The following is a 23,337-nucleotide window of genomic DNA, read 5'->3' as shown; positions in this document are numbered from 1 at the left end:
TTTTTATGTGGAAGGTCCAATTTATGTTGAGTCAGTATCATGGTTTAACTTATACAATGAAGACAGAAGAACACACCAATCAACTCTGTCAAAAGGTGACTGAAAAGTACAAGTCAGGGGATGGACACAAGAAAATATCCAAATCACCGAATATCCCTTGGTGTCCAGTTAAATCAGTAATTATGATATGGAGAGAGCATGGCACAGCTGGAAAACTGCCTAAAGCAGGCTGTCCACAAAAACTGAGTGATCATGCAAAAAGAAGACTAGTGAGGGAGGCTACCAAAAGGCATATGAGAACTCTAAAGGAATTATAAGCCACAGTGGTTGAGACTGTGCATACAACAACTGGTACCTGTGTGCTTTGCCAGTCACAGCTTTATGGGAGAGTGGCAAAGAGAAAAAGCACACATAACAAGTCAACAATAGATTGCCAGAAGGCATATGACAGACTCTGAAGTTGGCTGGAAAAAAGGTTCTATGGTCTAATGAGACCAAAATTGAGGCAAACTATGCCTCATGCAAAAAAAAAAATGTATTAAACAGAAAAAACACTGGCATGATTATTAAATCATTCAAACAGACATGGGGACTGTGGGGATGAAATACACCCTTAGTGAGTACTAAAGACTGAATACACACTATTAGTTGTCGGCTATATCCAGTTATGCCACCTGAACTATACAAATTCTGACTATTCTAACTTTGTTTACTGTAGCCATTAATACATGTAGTCTTCATCTTATATGTTGCACTAATTAAAAGTTGATGTATGAACCTAAAACTTTGCTCTGCTGAATGTGTGCAACTGAGTTTTTCTTGAATTAGTTGTTTGGAGGCTGTTGGTGGTTGCTGTAATGCTTAAACTGTATGTTTGTATTGATGTGATTATCTTATTTTTATTTATTTTTGAGTTTCAATTTATAATACCTTTCTACATTACTCTACCTTTGACATTGTCACTTTCAGTACATTTACTTTTTTTCTCCTATGGATTTTGCAAACATAGAATTGAAGTAAACAGAGATTAAGAGGTGACACGATCAAAGAGATTAAACTCATGAAAGGAATTAGTAGAGTGGATGCCAGCTGTTATTTGAAAATCAATTATGCACCAAAAACAAGGGAACATTGCTAGAAACTTGTTAAGGACATATTTCACCTAAATGTTGCAAGGTTTTGTTTCATACAAAAAACCATAGACACAAGTAAAGAGCAGGACTTTAGGGACTTTTGGAATCTTGACTTGATGTCCTTTTGGATCATCTAAACAAACAGATTGGGCTTGATGGGCTGAATAGCTTGTTCTTATAGCAATTGTTCTAATGTAATGAAAACAACACCTGTTATCAATTAGTAATTGACTGTAATTTGGGTTGTAGATGCATGCTGAGCTGAAGTGAGGAGTATATAGTATTCTGATAAGCAGATCAGCATATTTTACTCCCTGTTTATTCCACCGTAGGGTTCTGGAGTATCAGTGCCAATTCAAGATGGCGCACAAGAACATTCCACAACAGACTCATGCCAACGAAAATTTTTATTCGTATAAATCTTATGCTCACACATTTATAAAACATAAATGATTTAAACTGAGAAAACTGGAGCACCCAAGAGAAAAGTCATACAGACAGTGTGAAAATGTGCTGACTACACATAAATATTAAAATTTGAACATACAGTATACTGTATTTCTCAAGTTGTGAGGCAACAGAGGTAACGTTTGCACCAATGTGCTGATTGAAAATAATTCTTTTATGTAAAAATTAGAATTTCATTTTAAATCCTCTGCAAGTCACATAGTCAAGTGTGAATCTAAAATCAGGTCCCTAAAATAAATAAAGTTCAACAAACTAATTGAAACATTCCAGAACAAGCAACACCCCAGAGTGCAAAGTGTTCACAGGCTGACTGATTTCTGCTTCTCTAACAGAGATGGTCTTTCTTTCCAAATATCTAAAAACTATTATAGGATTCTCACAGATACATTGTGTATCTTTAGAGAGATATTCTGACTAGTTCTAATAATTTAGTGCCCAGTGTAAAAATAGCCTTTTTCTTGTGTCAGGATTGACTTTACAAAGACCTTTACAAACTACCACAGGCGTGGTAATCAGTTAAAGACATGCACAATTCTAGTGCTGTAATGGATCTGCTCGGAGTTCCCATTGTATTTAAATGAGCAAAAGGACAGTTCAGTGCCTATAAAAAGAAGCCACGCTTTGGACATTTTCACTTTTTATTATTATACAACATTGAATCATTGTGGATTTAATTTGTTTTTTTGAAACTAATCAGCAGAAAAAAATGAAAACAGATCTCTGCAAAGTGATCTAAAGTATTTACAAATATAAAAAACAACAATATCGTGTAACAATAAAATGTAAAAACCTTCAAGGGGCAAATCATTTTTATAGGCACTTTAAATTTTTGCAATCAAATGTAAGGACTTTACTGTTCATGCTTGTCAGTAAAGTGGAAAAACTGAATGAAATAAAAGATGATCAGACAGATCAGATTTATTTATGAAACATTAATATTTTGAAGACAGACTCAATTTCAATTATATGGAGGACTTTTTTTGCAGGGCAGATTGTACAGTTTGATGTGGTAAAATATGTGATTTAGGTTTGTCATAACTGAAGTGAGGCAGTACCGTGTGTGTTTCAGTAATCATGGAAATATTTACATCAAAAGTAATGTAAACGATTTTTCTGCCTGAGTTAGAAACTTTCTATATTAATATTATCATTTTCTTATTTGGCTAATGCCTTTATCCAAGTCTACTTACAACATCTCAGATACAATCGGTTACATTTCTTTTGTTTTTTCTAATCGGAGCACAGGCAGGTGAAGTGAATTGCTCATGGTCACACAGTGTTGGCAGCGGGATTTGAACCCACAATCTCAGTGTGTGAAATCCAAAGCCTTAACGACTACATTGTAATATAATTCATTAAAGTTAAAGCACAACAAAATACAGCCCGCACTCTTACTTTTTATGTTCCCACATCCAGTGACTGCTTTGTTGTCTCTGAAATCTCAAATTAATCAGGCTGTCTGTGGTCAAAGAAGAATGGTCTCCCAAACTGACAGAATTGTTTAACATAATGTTGCTCTAAAGAGAGGCCTAAGAGAACACTCTACCATTTATTACTAATTACATATTAGTAGTGGACATCACAACCAAAAAAATGATAATGGCTTGAATTTGTGAACATGCGCCATTATGAAATTGTGATTATAGCAAAATACATTCTTCAAATTTTGACAATGAATTTATTTGCAAAAATAAAAAAAAATGGAAATGGAAAAAAAATGTTAACTTTACAGGTCAGCAAATTATGATGCAGTTATAGGCCATATGCAATAAGCAGCAGCACTGATAAAATACACATGTGCACAATCATCCAGCCAAAACAAAGGGTTCAAGTAGGTCAGTCTCCAGCATTGCAGGATGTGGACAAGGTCTCAAGCTCTTGGTATCTTTAGATCTGGACATGACTGAGGCTCACATGGTGGGTCACTCAAACTTTGAACCATGTTGGCATTGTATCTACCAATATAAGGTAAATTAACCCATTCTTCATTTTAGTGATTTAGCTTTGTCACATATACAAATATAATAAATTTATAATCTTAACAGCTAATTCTTATCTTAGCTCCATGTCAATCAGTATGTACATTTTAATAATATGGCACTGGAGGAGGCTGCTCAGACTGCATCAGGGAATCTTGCCCAGCAATGATAACTAACATTCTTACAGTAATAAGTTTAGCCACAATTAGAGATATCTACAAGAGAGTAACAGGGGGTCGAATACAACAGACTTCACTGGGTTATTCCCAGCAGTACTGGATAATAAGTATTTAGCCATCAATATTGTTTGAATGTTCTGATTTTTTGCTGTTTGTTACTTAAGAACACTGTACAACAGAAATCAACCAAATAAATTTCTGTTTATTTGCTGAAAAGAATGACATTTAGGTTCTAGCATTACCTGAAACTGCGTTTTTCTTGTAAAGAACGGAATGAGAATCAATTTTGGATCCACGGGTCAAATGCAAGGACATTTGACTGTTATTTGGGCTGGCAAAATCAGCTGGTTTGTGTAGGGAATCTCTTGCCTTTGTTAGGACTCATATTTTCCTTTTCCTAAATTTTGCTAACGCGGGATCTGTGATATTTTAAATCTTATTACAAATGATCATTGGTAGCTCATCTGTGATGTGGTTTGGTGTTCCCTGCACAGAGACATCATTATTCTGTTGTATAATAAAGGTGACCAGCTGATCTGAGATCGTGTAACGTGTGTCACATGTAAATTAATGGAGGCAATTATTATAAACAAAATGAAGCAGCACATGTCTATAATAGTTGTATTAACAAGTCATCAGCATGGCTTCATTAGGTGGAAGTTTGTGTAATACACAGAAATTCCATGAGGAGGCAACAAAAGCATATGGTAAAAGATGTGCATATGATCTTATTTATGTTTATTTTCAAAGGGCATTTCATAAGGTACCACTTAAGGTGAACAAACTAAAAGAAGAGGGAATTAAAGGAACAATGTACTGTATAGATGGATGCAAAATTTCTTTCTTTTTTTTTTTTCAGAATTAGGTGGTGGTAAAAGTAGTGTTCCTCAGGGGTCTGCGCTCAGTCCACTGCTCTTTTCAATATATTTAATTGATCAAGATGAGAATATAACCAATAAGCTGGTCAAACTTTCAGATTATTCCAAAATAGGTGGAAGGGGGAATAATATACAATCAGATAAATCATTACAGAGGGTCTTGGACAGCATACAGGTTTGGGCAGATTTGTGGCAGAATAAGTTTAATGTAAGTACATGTAAAGTATTACATGTTTGAAGTAAAAATGTTACATTTGAGAAGACAATAGGAGGTCTGAAACTTGGAAGTACACCTTATAAGAAGGACCTAGGAGTCATAGTGGACTCATCATTATCTATATCTAGACAGTACATGGTACTCCAGATGAGGCCCTCATAAGCATAAGCGATCAAGAAGGCTAGAAGGATGTTAAGTTATACTGCATATCACCATAAGTGGAGTAAAAGGTAACAGATGTTATGCTTATGAGGGCCTCATCTGGAGTACCATGTACAGTGTTAGTCTCCATATTACAAAAATGATAAGACAGTGGTAGAAGAAATATAGAGAAGAGCAACTTGAGTGATTCTAGGACTGAGAGGCATGAGCTACAGTATGTATGAGGAGTTTCTAAGTATTTATGCAAATAGAAATTAAGAGGTGACACGGCTGAAGAGTTTAAAATTATGAAGCAAATTAGTACAATGGATCCTAGATGTTACTTCAAAATACATTCTTTATCAACAACACAGGAACATAGCTGGAAAATTCACACAAATAATATAAAGTTCTTCTTCACACATGGAACCAGGGGCAGATGGGATAAACTACCAAGTAGTGTGGTAGAGAGTGGGACTGTGGTAGAGGAGTGGGATCTTCAAAACAGGGCTTGATGTTAATTTAGACAATCTAGGTGAATAGCATGGATGAGCTGTTTGAGGTGAATTGGCTATTCTCATCACAATTTTTCTAATTTTCTAACATAAATACTTAAATCATTCATATTTGAATAAGTGGCCATACACCCTAGAGTCTGAAAGCCATTTAATAACCCATTAACCAATGTTCTGTATTCTATTGTACTATAAATGGACTTGTCCCAGAATGTGCAAGCTGAATTCTTTCTCTGTGTTAATTTTTTAGCTGTGGTAGTAAAGTCATTATAAATGAAGTTCTCTTGGTGTAGTTTGGCTAATTGTGCCCATTTCAGGTGATATCAGCTAAAAATAAAACATGTTTTTTAATAAATATCTAAGATTCCAGTTTGCCTTCAGCATTTGAAAATGTATGAGAATCTTTCCATGAAGCTATTGACATTGTGATGTGCTAATGATATTCTGTTGCCTTTATTTTCATTAGGAGTATCAAACTGTGCCAACTGCTGAGGAGTAAATTGCTTGCTAAACTCATAAATTACTGAAATGTTGCAGGAAGAAACACAATGACAGCTTTTTTCAACTGAACAGGAAAATAAGTATAAGGAAGGAGGCTAATGTTACTTTTATGCACTTCACACTTATGAAAGCTGTGTCCATAATGGTGCAGTATGGAAAATGTGTGGGTTAGTTTGTGCAAAGCATTTCATTTCCTTGATTGTTTTAACTTAAGTACTGATCAGCTGCAAATTGTTTCTTCTCAGTCATATTTTTGCCAATGTGTTAATTTCTTGCAGTAGTCTGTACACATAACTAAGAAGAAGAGCAACAGAAGCTTCCTACTTTTCTCTTCTCCTTCTGATTTTGAAATAAGAGGCACATGTTGCTATGCTGACATAATCAGTGAATGATGCCCTCAAATAACGACCTCTGGACACACTTGATAAAGCAAGATACATTTAAATGAAGCACCGCTTTGCTTTGATGCATTGCCGCAGAAGGCAACAGCAGTTTTGAGAATGAAATCAGAAGATGGCTGGCCTGGTTTACATTAAAGATGTGATTTATAGTCAGAGGGCAGAAAAATTGTCAAATAGTAAATTTAAAACTAATAATAAGTCACTCTAAAGTGAATCCAATTTTGTAAGATCAGGAAACGCTTCACACTGACCTTTAAACTACTGCAGTAATGATATAATGCATTGCACACTCCAAGTTGTCTAGCCTAGAACAATCTAGCAACTCTCAAAAAAAACTATCACAAAAATGGCGGCGCCCATATGCAAAATAAGACAGCACCAGCAGTCATTATTAGCAACATTAAAAACACAAATGTGAACACAAAATAAATATTACCAGATGGATTATCCATCCATTATCCAACCCGCTATATCCTAACTACAGGGTCACGGGGGTCTGCTGGAGCCAATCCCAGCCAACACAGGGCACAAGGCAGGAAACAAACCCCGGGCAGGGCACCAGCCCACCGCAGAGCGTGCACACACACCCACACACCAAGCACACACTAGGGACAATTTAGAATGTCTTTGGACTGTGGGAGGAAACCGGAGTACCCGGGGGAAACCCACACAAACACGGGGAGAGCATGCAAACTGCGAGGCAGCAGCACTACCCACTGCGCCACCATGCCACCACCAGATGGGTTATTTGCCCTTCAAAACAAGAAGCTAAAATTAAATAATTTTTAAAGACCAAAGAAAAACTGAAAAAATTTAAATCAAACCCCAGATCATGACACTTGAGCCTTTTCTAACATGATCATGTTGTAGCTTACTTTCTTATGCTTGATTTTAGAAATTACTAAACATCAGCTTGCATGTTTACTTCAACTAGCGGACAGAATTTGAATAAATAAGTTTTGCATGTTACTGGTCCATGCATTTGCTTGCCTGACTTCAGGAAAGCTACAATGTTTAAGCGTGCCATCCTATACCATGTAGCTAAACTCAAGGGACATCCTTTGATACGGGGAGGTAAATTTTACATTCTTTTAATTGAATTTGTGAAGAAATGCAACTGTGCTCAATGAAACAAATGTGGTAGCACAGCAAAACATTTCTGCACTTTAGGACTTCTGGTATTCCTTACACACTATGGTAAGGCTAAGGTACTTCCATCCTTGTGATATAAGTCTAGAGTTGACCTATGTCCAACTTTTGATTAAGCAACAATTGATAAGCAAAATGAGATGAATTAATCAGTGATTAAATGTAAACTTTCCATTAATGAGGGACTGCACACAGAGGCAGGGAAATTTTATATGCTCCCTTACCAAAACTAAAAGCATCAATTGCTTTGGTTTCCTTTGGCTATATGCCCATAGTGCATAGATTGCATGGCCATAGTACTATATATGAAAGAAAAAATATCAAACTGGAAATATTTCAATAACAAAGGATGATGTCACCACTAAACAGACTGACTAACACAAAGGTATTTACCTAGTGGGAGTATATCACTGCTATGACACAAATTGCATCTATTTTTGAATTTTATATGTAGTTTCACTGCAAATCATTAATGCTTTGTAAAGACAGGCCCAACTTGGAGTCAAGAGAGTCTACACCATTAAGTATGGTGCAGATCCAACATTATGATATTGGTTTTGGCTGTACTTCCCCATTCATCAGCCTCAAATGGAAATGTAAAGACAGAAGCTAAGTGTAGTGAACGAAGCCCTCTCGATTGTTGTAGCTGAGCAGGGACAATTTCACATTCTTTTTAAATTATTTCAATGTGCCATCTTTGCCACACTGGAGCACAAGGGCCAGTTTCCACAAATCAAAGACATCCGTAAGGAAATGTGTGATTCTGCAAGTCAATGCTGGAGACCGTGGGCTTTGTGCAACCCAGAAGAAAGCAAACTCAGTGCATGGATACTCAATCAAACCCCACAAAGCATTGCTTAGGCTGCTTTTCTATCGATTACCCTGTTGTCCTCTAACTCTTTTTGAAGTTTTTCCATTTTTGATTTTTCAAACAGAAGGCTTTGCTCGAGCTGCCGAATGCGGGCATGCTCCAACTTCGTTTGAGTCTGAGAAGAGAGAAACAAAGAAGGAGAGAAACAAGGAAAAGGTAGATGGAGAGACAAACTGGAAGACAGCATCAGGAGTGCACAAACACAGACTGGAGGAGAGAATATAATAGGTAAGAGGCCTGGGTCACATCACAAAGTACACGTACATTCTAGAGAAAATATATAATCTAATATATACTACACAGTGATTGAATAGTTATGACTTGTAGAGTAACTATCAAGAGAAAATTTGAATTGTACCAGAGTAGCTACCATATGTGTCACAACAAAAGAGAAATGGCCATTTGCAGATAGGCTTTGCCATAGAATACATTCTGTACAGCAGAGCTGGCATGCGTAATAGTATAGCTGGGAAAGAAGATTTTAGTTGTAAGTTGTATGATATTTTTCTTGTACCAAAATGAAAAGACACAATTTTCAGTAGCTTTTTGCTATAGTAAATAACGCTGGGAAGCATAAGAGATAATGGTTAGTATAACACAAAATGCAACATCAATTTATGTGTAGGTTAAATCTAGTGATACATTGGATAGAAATTATTAAAAAGCAAACATATTTTAAAACACAGCAAAGTACAAAAGTACATAAAATACATATGATTCACTAAATGGTTAATATTTTACAAAAAAAAGGAGGAATGTCACTGAATAAAGCTCACATTAGCTGCATTCAACAACAACTGTAACAGCCTCAATGTCTATATTTGGTGTCAGTAGACATATCCTTTATCTACAGATTTTTATTACGAATTGATGATGGCATCTCATTGACGATTAGTGCAAATTGAAGAACAAGTATTTCTGAAATAATGGAAAATTGTTAAAAATAAATATTGGTAACTCAAATTGATAAAAAATAGTATATTTTATAAAATCTGAATGAAATAGGCTCTTATCCAGCAACATCTAAGCGAGGAAGAATGTGACAAATTAAAATATAACTCTTTACCTCAAGGTCTCCTTTAGTAATTGACTCCTCTTCTACTCTAAACTGGAGATCTTCAACTTTCCTGCAATAACAGTCAAAAACCACATGAGGTCAGTAGGCAGTGATTTTTAGGGATATGGCACACTGCAAAGATCATCTTGAATTGCATCAGTAACAAATATTAATAAAGAATAATTAAAACTAATATAGTTCCAGCATATATTTTCTATAAATAACAATAACAATAATAATATTTATTTATATAAGATATAATATATTGAATGCAGCTTAATGTGCTTTACAAAAAAATTACAATACCAATCGGCTTAATAATTATAATAATCATCCAAAAATAAAGTAAGTAAATAAAATACACAGGGAAACTGAAAAGCTGCTAAATCCATTATCTATTTATCTGTCAAGCAATCATGTGACATATTCATTCATTTATTTTTGAACAATAGCTATGGCCAGATGGTAAGGAATGAATGAACAGAACAAACTGTCAAAAACAGTTCATGAACAGCTTGCTTTTTCCAGAAGGTTGTATAGAAATGAAAGACTGAGGTCACATGGTTTTAAAAATGGCTGACTCTTTTAAAAGAATTTGAGATAATGGTACCGCCAGCTGAAAATTCAGCTCAGCTACTGATACACTGAGCCAAATCAGCCCACCTCCTTGAGTCATGCAAAAGGACTGTATGGACAAGTTAATAAAGGATTTGAAGCTAGTTATTAAAGTGCGCATTTTATAGTATGCTTCTTAATTTGCATTACAGTTTCCTTTTTAGCAGGCTCTGCAGAGTGACAGTAACAAAACAAATTGTGCCATAGCCTTCATTTTTCACCGTAGAAACGAAAACCCAGACAATGACATAAGGTCGTTTTTTTGTTTACCTTTTCTCTTCTTCTAGTTGATTTAGCAGCTCTAGCTTGTCCTTCTGCACACTTGACAGCAGGGTGCGCACTTGCTGCAGGTTGGACTCTGTTTCTGAGACATACTGTAATTAAAAGAGAATAGATAGATAGAGAATATGCTGCTGTTTCAATAGCTGATGACAAAAGTAGAAAGTAGAGGTTTAAAGTGAGGCACTATGTGTCCCGTCATTACCTGCTCATGCTGAGTCTTGAGCATGCTTAGCTCTTTTTCCACTTCGCAGATGTGACTGGTGGCTTTGGCGACTTCTGCTCTCTCAAGGTCACGCTCAGCCAGAAGCTGCTCAATATGTTGCTGCTTCTCCTTAAGGGCCTCCTGCAGGGCAGTCGTACCTGAGATCTTACGTGCATATCGGGAGGATGTCTCTGTCAGCTGCAACCATAAACAACAAAGCAGTGTGGCCATATTTGAAAAGTTGAAACACTGCCTACATATCTGAAATGTGCATATTTAGATAAACACAGCATACATATTGTTACATCTTATCTCCATCATATGTTCTCTCATCTAATGTAATTTACTGAAAGGTTAAGTGATTCCATTCATTTTTAAGGCTTAAAAGTTTTAGTAATCCATTAGGCCTCATTTATCTAGGTGCTTATCTTTTTTTAAAAAGTGAATGTAACAAATATAGGTATGAACAGGTATTAACATTTTTTTTCTATCTGGTAAGCTGAGATGATTAAGGTTCTTATAGAAATACCACACTTAATCTAATGGATCTGTAGATGCCCATATATTAAATATAGAGTAACCATAACATCTACTCTGTCACTAAATTAAAAAAAATCTGTTTTAAGAAATAATGACCTTCCTGCCTGTGTGTTGAGAACACTCACCAGACCACTGCGGCTAGGCCGGCCGCCAACTGATGATGCAACAGAGCTGACGGAGCTGATCGATGAACTACTGGGGCTATGAGCCAGAGATGAGACGCCCATTGCCATGCGTTTGCTTTTCTTTGCCTTGGCTGGGCTGGTGGATGGGAACCCAATTCGGATCACCTTGTGAATGGGAGCAAAGAGGCCAAACTTCGGGGGACACTGAAAATACCTGCAAGCAACAGACAGATACAGACCTTGATGCTCCTTCCTTTAGGTTCTTGATAAACTGTTAGCTAACTTTTACAGTAAAAACATTCATTAAATATAATGCATTTTCTATTGAAGACAAGGAATTATTAATAAGGAAGGGAAATGTACAGTATAGCAAAGAATGGTGGTGTAATGTTAGATACGGCCAGGGTTTGTTCCCTGACTTATGTTTATTTTCTCTTTTTGTGAGTTCTTTGTTAATCTTAAATTATTATTTTTCATGTGTCTATTTTAATTATGCACTTTTGTTTATTATTTAGTATCTATGTATTGTGTTAGTTCTGTCATGTTGTTTGTGTTTTATGGGTGGAGCATCAAGAGGCGGAGCCACCCTGATGTCACTCCTAAAGCACCACCCTCACCCTATATATTCTGAAGCTAAGAGCAGATCCTTCAGTGACAGAATGAGTAAAAATGTTTATGAAAGTAATGGGCAATACGAAAGGATCTGGAGTGGGAGAGATTCTAGGAGGTAAGACTGGGTTATATCAGGTATGTAGCGTGATAATTCCATTTTTATTCAAAACAGGTCTGGGTAACAGAAAAAGTAGAAGCAGACTTAATTTTCAAGTCAAAGTTTTTTTTATGGTTTCCTTTCCCTTGAGAGGCTTTTGATATATTTTGAGACACTGAAAGTTGTTTGAACTTTGAAAGTTTATTCCCCATTTTTGGAGCCTGAATTGGGTGAATTGGGAAGTCAAGTTGCCTAAGGTCTGGTAGGCTAAGTAAGACCCTGAACTGGTTTTGTGAGTCTTTTAGTGGCCTCACACCACTTTTCTATTTTCTGTGCTGCTCCATTACAATAGGTGGGAATTGAAAAGGTGTAACACAATACATGGAAAGAAAGGGAACACAGAGGGGTTAATTTCATTGAGTGCTGCTGATGTGGAGGATTTTTAGATGAGAAAAGAAATGTGATGGAAAAGAAAGGTTACTCAGGCAGATTATCATGGTTTTACAAAACAGTAACACTATACCTGGTCCCAGCCACAGCTCCATCATTCTTTCCAAGTGGTTCATCCAATTCCACCCCACACCACTCCCCCTTGGCAAAGTCAGTCTCTCCAACATATCTCACAACTCCTGTCTTGGTTCCTCCAACCTGTAGGATGGTATCCAGATTTGTGAATGGGCAGATTTCAATTTATTGATATTAAGTATCAATAGGTAGAACAATTCGAGGGCTCTCTGACTTTGACTAAAATGCTCACAAATGCAACAAATAATTATAATTTGAAACAATAATTTATATCTCTCACTGCTGATTGGTCTTTTGCTCAAACTTTAAAATTATGTACTTTTTTGTTAGAACATCAAAATTATACAGTCACAAACTGAGTGTCTACTCATTAAGATTACTGTTTTGAATAAAGCACTGTCCAGCAGTGTGGAAATACTAAAAGAAAGTTTGTGGGTTGCCCTGAATTCTGTATTTCTTTTCTAATATGTTTAGTCTTTTCCCTTTGGTTTTGGTTTCTTTTGGTTTCCCTGCAGTTCTTCTGGTTATCCCTTTCACCTCACTTCCTCGTCCTTCTCTCTTTATTTTTTCCAAAACCTAGCTGTCATAATAGAATCTACATGGTCCAAAACCTAAAATAAATCTGAAAAGGTCCAGCTAAGTACCACAAAAAATAGAAATTAAACCAAATCATTGGTAGCTATGTCAAATGACTAATGTTCCAATGACAAATTACGTTTGCACCATCATGTTCTAATAGATGGCATCAAGATAATATCAGTGTCCAAGCTTTTTGGATCCTGCAAGAGTTTTCTCTCATTTATTGACTTATTAAAATGACTTACAGGTTTCTGATTCTAGCTTTGTTTCTTGACCATGGATTCTGCCTTCCATTTTGTACTGAGGGATTCCTGTCAGTATTTCAATGCTGGCTATTCTCTTGTTTACTCCATAAAAAAAATCCCTCTTCATTTCTCACCCCATTTGACCATCCTCAACTTTTCGGTACATGCTTTCTATCACATACACAAGCTTGATCTTTAGTTATTTTGAAGACTAACTATTAAAATGGCTTCATACAAAGAAAAAAAATCTTAAAATGTATTTTGTCCAACTAAATGTTATAAATCAGTTTTTACAATTAAAGACTGAAGTTCAAACAGTAAAAGTGATTTATGACTCATTTATGTTCATAGAAGAATTATTGATTTTAATAGTCTTTTAACTAGAAAAATTAATCAGATGTAAATAATCCAAATTAAAATCACTTCAAATGTTAAGGAAAATATTTTTCACAATATTTTACACCTTATTCAAATAAAAATATGATATGTGGCATATGACATACTCATTAGAATTTGATGGTCTTTATATATGTTAAATTAAAGTTACACAGTTCCAAAGACATAAACAACTGAAACGTCTATTTTCACATCAAGTCTATTAACAAAAGCTGATCTTTGAACATTTTGGACAAAGTAAAAATTGTAGCAAGAGTTTTCTCTTCTGAAGGGTTGCCGACACTTACGTTTGACCAAACTGCAGACTTACTGTATGGCCTCCACATGTTCAGAGTCAAACTTACAGAACACAGCATGGAATCTTGTGAATATTTGTAACCTGATAATATCAAAGGGGAATATTAGCATACCTATAATAATTTACAAATATTGTGATGGCTTAGATTTGTTATCCTTCTATTTAATTGTTTTAAAAGGACTCTTCAAACAATTTTGATGCTGGCTCATCTGCACTCTTCACTAATTCTGTTTTAACTATTCTGATGTGTGATCAGTTGATTATTTATAGTATTAGTATATCTTGATTCCAGTACATTTGAAGGCTCTCTTCCTGTATATCAATAGTTTACTTTTGGTTGAATCTTATACTCTATATCTTGTTATATTTTTCTGCACTCTACTGTATTCTTTTTTAGCTTGTAAAACATACCTTGAAAATGTTTGCTGTGATATGCAATATATGAGATTAATAATTATTAACAGTATAATGGCATTACCATACATGGACTTACTCATAGTACTGTGCTAACATGCAGCCAAAATCATTATTGGAAAAAAAGTCAGCACTAAATAGAAAATCAAGTGTCTTAAAAGTTTCTTTTACTACTGTGAGCTGCAATAGACATAAAGAATGATTTGCTGACAATACAAAATCCACACGATTCCTTTCCTGTCCCAGCATTTTAATCTCATTTCATATTACTTGCCAAATTTCAGCATTTGTTGTATTTCTCTAAGTGCTACAATATTCTGTAATTAAAATGTCATGATGGCATATCACCTCTATGCGAAATGAGCACAAAAAGGGAACTCTAGATCTTCATTGGCTTTTACAGATTTGGTGTCAGTGACTGTGACGGTTCCAGAAGAATTTCAGTAGGCTGTTTAGAAGCACAGCAGAAGACCAAACTGCACAAAGATTACCACCCAGAGACAGCTGTAATAATTCATCTTGCATTTCCCATTCATTCTGTCATATCTTATGCATAAGAAGCTAATGCAGGATTTCTAAGTAGCCAGTTCAAACCCAGCCTATTGGGACCTCCTACTCTCATTAATGAGAAGCTTGTATGCATTTCATTCCTCATTAGAACCATGGGCATCTATTATAAGGCCAAGGAAAAGCCTGCTATGAAACAAGCAAATGTCAGCAGACAATGAAAAGTAGCATTGTAGATGAGTGACCTTCCCCCAAGGCATCCCTTGAGGACATAAGCAGTTTAAAAAAAAATGAACGAAGAACAACTGCATTATCTATGGTATCCAGTTTTGATTTATCCTACACTCCGGCCTGCATCTCCTTTTCTGCTGTTGCAGAGTAACTGAGGGCCGGGCTGTCTGCTTCCCTGTCTGTGTAACCAGGGAGAATAACTCAGCAGAATCTGAGCCGTAGTGCATGTAGCCATCATCTCCAGTTTATTTAATTATTTAACCGATATCCAAGTTGAAGCAGTATTTTAATTTAAGGGTAATATTATAAATATGTATTTCTAGCACATATGCGTAAATGTAACTAATTCCAGAGCAGCTGCAAATCTGTAAAGTTCACTGTGTTTAAAATGACATTGCAACACTGTATGCTTGACTGATTCCTATCCCATCTTTGCCTTCCCTAATTTTCTAACCTACCTGTCTAATCAGTGTAGACACAGTGACCAAATCAACCCTGAATCACCTGGTTCTGTACTGGGAGGGTAATAGACAATAAAATATCTGAGTTTTTCATATTCCACGTACTGGAAGTCAATGCTGTGGTTGCATGGCTTGGTTCTACATTTTTTCACATATAACAGGAAGTCATTTACATGCAAAGTTTTACTAGAACCTGGGGGATGGGCCAGACTGCCAATCATTAGCCAAATCCCATAACATTCTGTGTGCAGAATTGAGCTACTGCATAATCCCCTCGGGATATTCCACAAAACTAGCAAATGAGAATTAAATGCACTTGGCGCTAGTGCAGACAGATAGCTAGAAAGTGAAAATAATGCTTTAGTAAAAAGTATGTAACCTGACCAAACCCTGCATCTGCCGCACTACTCCCTCCCCCAGAGCCCTCTGGTTTATTATACTGTCCTCCAATTAGCCGCAAAATAAAATGCAGGACATTAATACATCTTGACAAGATCATATTGATTGAATGCAGAACAGGCTTTTAGAAGATCTGATTGATGGAATGAAACACATTCCTATGTTACTGCCACAGGGCAGACCTACTCATCCCACGGCCACCCACACAAGGCAATTTTCCTTTGCTGATCTGCATTTGGAAAAGGCTTTTAAGTGGAGGAAAAGGTTTATAAATGGGAATAATAGGATGCAGAATGACCCTGATTTCTTTTTTCCCTGCACAACAGTTCTGGGATAAAAGTGTTGAAACAAATAAAAACTTAATTAAAAACCTTGATGGCACATTTATTGTTGTGTCTCCTCTTCTGTGTTTTTCTCTAATAAACCCAAGGGCACACAAGTTGGATAAGATACAGCAGTGTGCAGACATTTTAGAAAAATGTTTTCCAGTACCTCTTGTTCTACTGTCCTTCAAAATACCATTGATTTGAGATCTGAAGGTCTCTAAAGTACTCCTTGGTAACCAAACTTCTTGCTACTAGTGTCTATGGTTCTTTTTTTAGTAAACGATATGTAGTATAATGTCAGGTGCTTTCACTTTGTAATTCATATCTGTTTAAGACTGTAGTGCTTCCAGAACACAGGTAGCAAAATATGTGTCACAGAAAAGATCTCTAACTTCTATCAAATATGTCCGACATGTAATGTCTTCACTAGTTCCCCTGTTTTGAGCACTGTCACTATCCCCTTGAAGAGGTAGCCAGGACATAGACTACTATTCTCCATAAGAAACATCCTTTTCTGCTTACTCTATACATTGAGTCTCATTGTTCCTCGGATAAGTCACTCTGATTGAAACTAAATGGCTCAAATGGTTCCCAGGTGGCGATATAGCTCACTTCGCCACCTTGTACTATTCATATGGCCCCACCATATTCACATATCTTCAAATGTACTCACCAGCACTCTATCTCCAACTCGGAAGTCTTTGTCTCCCTTCTTCACTGAACCACTATCAGAAAGATTTGATCCAGACTCATTCCCAGTTTTAACAGAGCTGTTGAGAACATTTTCTCTCAAAGGCATAATGACACGTTGACCAGAGGTGACAGAGTTGTTTCCAGTGCCACCATGTAGGTTGACATTCTGAGCTGTGAGTGAGTCAGCAGTGTGGGCATCGGTGCCATCACCAACAGGCTGTCGGGTCAGTTTGGAGGGCCGGGTGAAGATACCTTGCATGGGAGAGCACTCAAAATATCGGACACCTCCCACTGAGCCATCATTTTTGCCCACTGGCTCATCCAGAACCACACCTGCCCACTGTCCAGGGGCAAACTGAGTCTCACCAAGATAATGGATGCAGCCGGGTTTCACTCCATTCACCCAAACGCGTTCCCCCAATACAAAATCTCCCAAAACATCATCCCCAACCTCTGTTTGCTTGGAGCCAGCTTTATCTGTGGAAGCAGCTGATGTCAAGGACTGCTGTTTCGGAAGGGGTGAGCCAGAAGCTAAAAAAAAAAAGAAAACAAAAAGAGACAGATACACTCATGAGACTGAATGATTTCTTATAAAAGGCACTTTCATTCTTGCATTATCTGCTTCACTTCATATATTGTCAAAACATCTAGAAAAACAAGGAGCATTTAGCTTCATCTACTTGTGTGTCCTGGTGCTTTGTCTAGACTCTAAATATATGTGTTTTTAAATTTACAGATTCATTGCATAAATAATACTCTTCATGTTATCAATTGTTAATGATGCACATGACAAGTGATATCTCCTTACTGCATTTGTCTCAAGCCCACAACAAATTAAGGTCTTTCTGGATCTCACCTTTCCTAATAAAGAAAGAATAAAAAAAAAGAAAATAGATTGTGTTTAGATTGTTGCTGCTTAAACAGTTAAATTTGACATCAGTTAATACTACTACTACTAATAATAATTCATTACATTTATATAGCACTTTTCTCAGTACTCAAAGTGCTATGAATATATTAAAATGCAGATATAGTCATAATCTGGCATTTACTTTTAATTTTTTATAGTTCCCCCTTGAGACTTCATTTTAGGGGTTTTGGAACTCAAGAAATCTGACCCTCACCTGAGTTTTGAATCAGACGCATTTTTAATGGTGCTGATAATTAAATACATTCTCCTGTTGCGCCATCTTGTTTTTGTTATGGATGCCACTATTTTGACCTCCTGTAGTTGGGAATGCGTTTACAGGTGTCAGCTGATTTCTGGCAGAAGTTGTGCCGAATGACAAAATCAGCAGGACGACTTATAAGCCATCAGCAGGCAGAGCTCTTTGTCCAAGTTTGTAGACACAACCTAATATCTACCTTCATTGTTTGATTATTTAAAAGAATTTCTGGATTTTGAACTCTTTGTTGCCCCCTGATTAAGATTTACATCTACTGTTTTTTGGCTTTTTTCACTATTCTGGTTTCTGGCAAGCCCGCCGTGATTATCTACTTATGAAATTTGTCTCTCATCCTGGGCTGTGCTTACTAAATAATTTCTTTCCAGTTTTGGCCTTGGCCGGTTATTTTTTTTTACAATCCATTATCTGATTTCATCTCTATTCAAAACGACTGTTTCTCATATGCTTTCAGTGCTCATACTGTTTAACTTAACTTACAATTTCCAAAAAGACATCATTTACACACTTCTGGGGTTGAGGAGCTACTTGGAAAACACACAATCTAAAACAAAAACACTGGTGCTAAAAATAAAATGTGGCATCTCTTCAAAGACAGTCCCACATAACATAACAATCTCCATTTGTTTAATTATATTCAAGGTCCTAGCGGTTTGCAACCAGTCCCCTGTGATATTGAGTACAAGCCATGAACCCACTTTGGACAGGGTGCCACTCTACTAACATTCATAGTCAAGTGGGTCAGCCTAACCTACATGTGTTTAAATATGTGAAAGGACAACTAGAATTCCTCACAAACAACAACCAGTTGAACCAAGACCACTGGACCTGTAAGTCTCCTGTGCTAATCACTGTGTTATTGCACTTAACATTCTCATCCAGATAAAAGAATAAATATATTCCAAAACAAATAAAATGGAAAGGCAAAATAAATAGCCTAAGTGAGTATATAAAGACTAGACCAAAAAAAAGGGAATATGACTAAGCAGATCACTCTACAGGAAAATTAAAATGAGCAAAAAACATGGCAATAGAGGAATACTGCAACCTGTAACCAGAGAAAAAGCTTTGCAAAGTTTCAATGAGGAACTGGAAAAAAAGTATTTTTGACCTATAAAACAAAGACCGGGTGGGACGGTGGCGCAGTGGTAGTGCTGCTGCCTCGCAGTTAGGAGGCCTGGGTTCGCTTCCCGGGTCCTCCCTGCGTAGAGTTTGCATGTTCTCCCCGTGTCTGCGTGGTTTCCTCCGGGTGCTCCACTTTCCTCTCACCGTCCAAAGATATGCAGGTTAGGTGCATTGGCAATCCTAAATTGTGCTTGGTGTGCGTATGTGTGCCCTGCAGTGGGCTGGCGCCCTGCCCGGGGATTTGTTCCTGCCTTGCACCCTGTGTTGGCTGGGATTGGCTCCAGCAGACCCCTGTGACCCTGTGTTAGGATATAGTGGGTTGGACGATGGGTGGATGGAAAACAAAGACCAATCATTTTTTTCTGTGGTAATTCAATAAAAAAGGAAAGAATAATATAAAACGTCTCAGAGGTGCACAAGGAAAATAGAATACACAAGAAATTACAAATAAACTAAACAAATATTTTGGGCAAGTATTTACTAAAAAAGAAATATATGGAAAACTTCATTCAAGCTTATGTAGAAATGAGCAATGTGTTGAAAGATATTTAAAGTGTTTTTACTGATATATGTTCTTCTCTGTAAAACGTATGTTCTTAGGATGCAGGTCCCCAGGCACAAACAAATATTAATCAGTATTAAAAATGTATTAAAAACAAATAAATGATATAATTAATAACAAAAGTGATGCTAATGAACTTGATGGAATACAAACACTTGTAAGGAAAAAGGTCATTTTTTTTCTTAAAAATTCACATTTTGACCATTAGCAATTACGACATCAAGCTTTAACCCTTTAAACTCAGCTTCATTTTTGTCCATTCTCTGCTACTTTGATTTAACTAGTTATAACTTTATCATCCTTCATTCAACATTCATGTTCTACTACTAAAAAATAAAGGTCAGATGTTTCTCTGTCAGAATTATTCTATTAGTCACGGTGGAGCAGTGGGTAGCGCTGCTGCCTCGCAGTTGGGAGACCTGGGGCCCCGGGTTCACTTCCCGGGTCCTCCCTGCGTGGAGTTTGCATGTTCTCCCCGTGTCTGCGTGGGTTTCCTCCGGGTGCTCCGGTTTCCTCCCACAGTCCAAAGACATGCAGGTTAGGTGGATTGGCGATTCTAAATTGGCCCTAGTGTGTGCTTGGTGTGTGGGTGTGTTTGTGTGTGTCCTACGGTGGGTTGGCACCCTGCCTTGTGCCCTGTGTTGGCTGGGATTGGCTCCAGCAGACCCCCGTGACCCTGTGTTCGGATTCAGCGGGTTGGAAAATGGATGGATGGATGTTGTGCACATATGTTGCAGGAGAATAAGTTGCAAAATTCAGTAACATTTTACCAAAAAAAATGTACTTTGAATATATTCCTTATTTCCACTGGTGTTGGAATAAGCTTCCAATCACTATAAAAAAGTGTCAGTGATTGTATCTGGAATATCCAGAAAAAACTTATGAAACATCTACAAGTAATATGTCTAATTTTACTGTTTTGAAGCAGTACAAAACAATACAATTTTGTTCTCCATTTTTAGTGTTTTGAAAAAAGTTTCCATAGCATACACATTCATTATTGAAGACCCCTGGCATTGTATAACTTTAAAATGCAGATGTTTATACAGTTGGTAAAGAAATTATACCATGTATCCAAATTACAACAACAATAGTTGCAAGATTCAAAAATATCTACAAAACAAATTCTGCAATATATAAAGTGGATTGTGGTTTCATTTAAAAGTTGAACCCCCCTCTCCCCCTTTAGTAGATAATAGTCTGTCCAACAAATTGTACACATTTGAATCAAGACATTTAAGAAAGCCATTGAAGAAGTAGGGTTTAGGTGTTGCTGTGATACAATTTGGCCATTTTTGAGAGAAAAAAGAAAAACATTGCAACCTGGTATCAAATTATGCAATATGGCATTTTCACTGCAAATCCCTTAACTTTAATTATAGCAATGAGGAAACGAATAATTTTAAGAAGTTTTTTTTTTAATTTGCATCATTGTTTTGCCTTACCAGTGGGTCCAAAACAATGGGGCTGACTTTAAAGGATTAACAATTCTTAGACAGCATACAGATTCATAAGTCATCTTTGTTCAGTAAGTAAACAGTATTTACAGTAAATCCTATATAATAAACTTTATAAATACATTCAGTACCTCTGAATAGCATTTTTGTTAGGCACAAACTATAAGAAGGCCACATACCATATTCTACCAGAAAAACTTCTCTGTATTCTGTATTTTTCATTTAACATGCAAGATTGAGAGCAAGGCACTTTGCATACATCAAGTTGAAAAAAAAGGGAATTGTGTTAAAATAAACCTGTTGGGATTGCAAAGTAATATTGTGGCACTGGTTGGCTTTTATTTTTTATGCTATTTAAGGATGTATTGTTAAAATTTTTAAGCACTCATGTATGTTAATGGTCACAAAGTTCTAAAGAAACCCAATGTAACCTTCTCTGATTTTGTCCTGCTGTGTAGCTCATTAAACCAGAGGTTGCAATATCCTTTCCTGGTGCGCTAAAGTATTTTGGATTGTCAATCAACACAAACCAAAGGTTGCTTAATTAATCTATTTATAGCATCATCTCTAATAGCTTTTGAGGTTTAGAAGACATTGCCAAATAATACTTGATAATTTCAAGGTCAATATAGGCAGACCTAACTGGAGATAGCTGGCTTCATGTTTGGGGAATAGCTGCAAGTTATCCCAGTGTGAGTTAATGCTGTCTGTTCAGCTCCAAACTGGTTAATGCTTTGAACCTGATGCTGCTGGGATAAACTTGGGCTCAAACAAATGTATAATGTAAAAATAAATTTCAGAAATAGATGGATGTTTACTTTTTCATAATAATCTTCTGTCATAAAAATACTTTTTAAATAAAAGATCTACATTTGATGACTGAATCACGGCTCAATTCCTGTCATCATTGATGTGGAAACACTAACTCTTGGGAAGAATTATAGTAAGTACTGAAATGCTATACTCTGAGGGTTAACCACTATACTTCCATTACAACTCATACTTGTTCTAAATCTTCCTGCTGACTAATTTTTATACAAATGAACAAGACACTGAAGTATGATCCCCTCTCGCATTCAGTGTCATTCACCCCTATTTCTGCAGTGCTCATTGATAATCATAAGTATTTGGATATAATTAAGAAAGCAAACTCCAGAGAAAAAGACAATTTAAACAGGAAATAGTAAAAAAAAAAAAAAGCGTTACTTCTGAATTTCTTTTAAATATTAAATATCATACTAGATCAATTTTCTAGATGCAAAATATAAGGAGAAAAAAAGCCAGCTAATTAAAAATGAGATCAGTTACAAATAAAATGACTCCCACATTCTGAAACTGATTTGAACAAAAAGCTGCACCACAGTGTCAGAGGACTGAACTTGAGGAATCCTCAGTCTAGAAAAGGAGTTCTCAAGTTCAATCCTGGGGGCCCCAACCTGTGGCTGCAACTTTTTGTCCCAACTAATTTCTTGTTTTAATTAGACCCCTGTCAAGGGGGCTGAATGCAAAAAAAAGGTAAGCTAATTAAACAATGACATCAAGTAGAGGTAAAAATGACTCACAAAAATCCTTAGCTATTGGATTCCCCCAGGACTAACCTTGAGGACCACTCGTCTAGAAGACAGTATATCAATGTGAACCACAAGTCACTTTCAGTTCATTGTCCCCCATCTTGTAATTAAACTCTGTTTTCTTGTTCAGGTTTGAAGTCCAGGGGCCTCATGTATAAACGGTGCATACGCACAGAAATATTGCGTACGAACGTTTCCATGCTCAAATCACGATGTATAAAACCTAAACTTGGCGTAAAGCCACGCACATTTCCACGGTACCTCATACCTTAGCGTACGCAATTTCTCCGCTCGGTTTTGCAGACTGGCGGCACCCAGCGTGAAAGCGGTGCTACTGTTCCTGTGTGGTCACCCTTTCTTTCTTAGATCCACACTCCTGACGCGGCTTTATAAATACACTGA

At 36.6% G+C, this 23,337-nt stretch overlaps 1 protein-coding gene across 2 annotated transcripts in view; it reads right to left on the bottom strand.

The window, feature by feature from the left end:
• Positions 1–23,337, bottom strand: part of clip2 (CAP-GLY domain containing linker protein 2) — a 121,162-nt gene that overhangs the window by 34,858 nt on the left and 62,967 nt on the right. Inside the window, exons 3-9 of one of the 2 annotated variants that reach the window (XM_028807126.2) lie at positions 17,017–17,567; positions 12,486–12,610; positions 11,254–11,467; positions 10,589–10,786; positions 10,375–10,478; positions 9,499–9,559; positions 8,443–8,547 (exon numbers count right to left, since the gene is read on the bottom strand). In XM_028807126.2, the coding sequence (XP_028662959.1) occupies positions 8,443–8,547; positions 9,499–9,559; positions 10,375–10,478; positions 10,589–10,786; positions 11,254–11,467; positions 12,486–12,610; positions 17,017–17,567 (1,358 nt within the window). The remainder of the gene's footprint in view (positions 1–8,442; positions 8,548–9,498; positions 9,560–10,374; positions 10,479–10,588; positions 10,787–11,253; positions 11,468–12,485; positions 12,611–17,016; positions 17,568–23,337) is intronic. The other variant, XM_028807127.2, reaches the window with a different exon arrangement.

The sequence above is a fragment of the Erpetoichthys calabaricus genome, chromosome 8 (genome assembly GCF_900747795.2).
Source record: "Erpetoichthys calabaricus chromosome 8, fErpCal1.3, whole genome shotgun sequence".
Lineage (NCBI taxonomy): Eukaryota > Metazoa > Chordata > Cladistia > Polypteriformes > Polypteridae > Erpetoichthys > Erpetoichthys calabaricus.
Note: the sequence above shows the minus strand (reverse complement) of the source record. Positions and strands in the feature narration are given on the sequence as shown.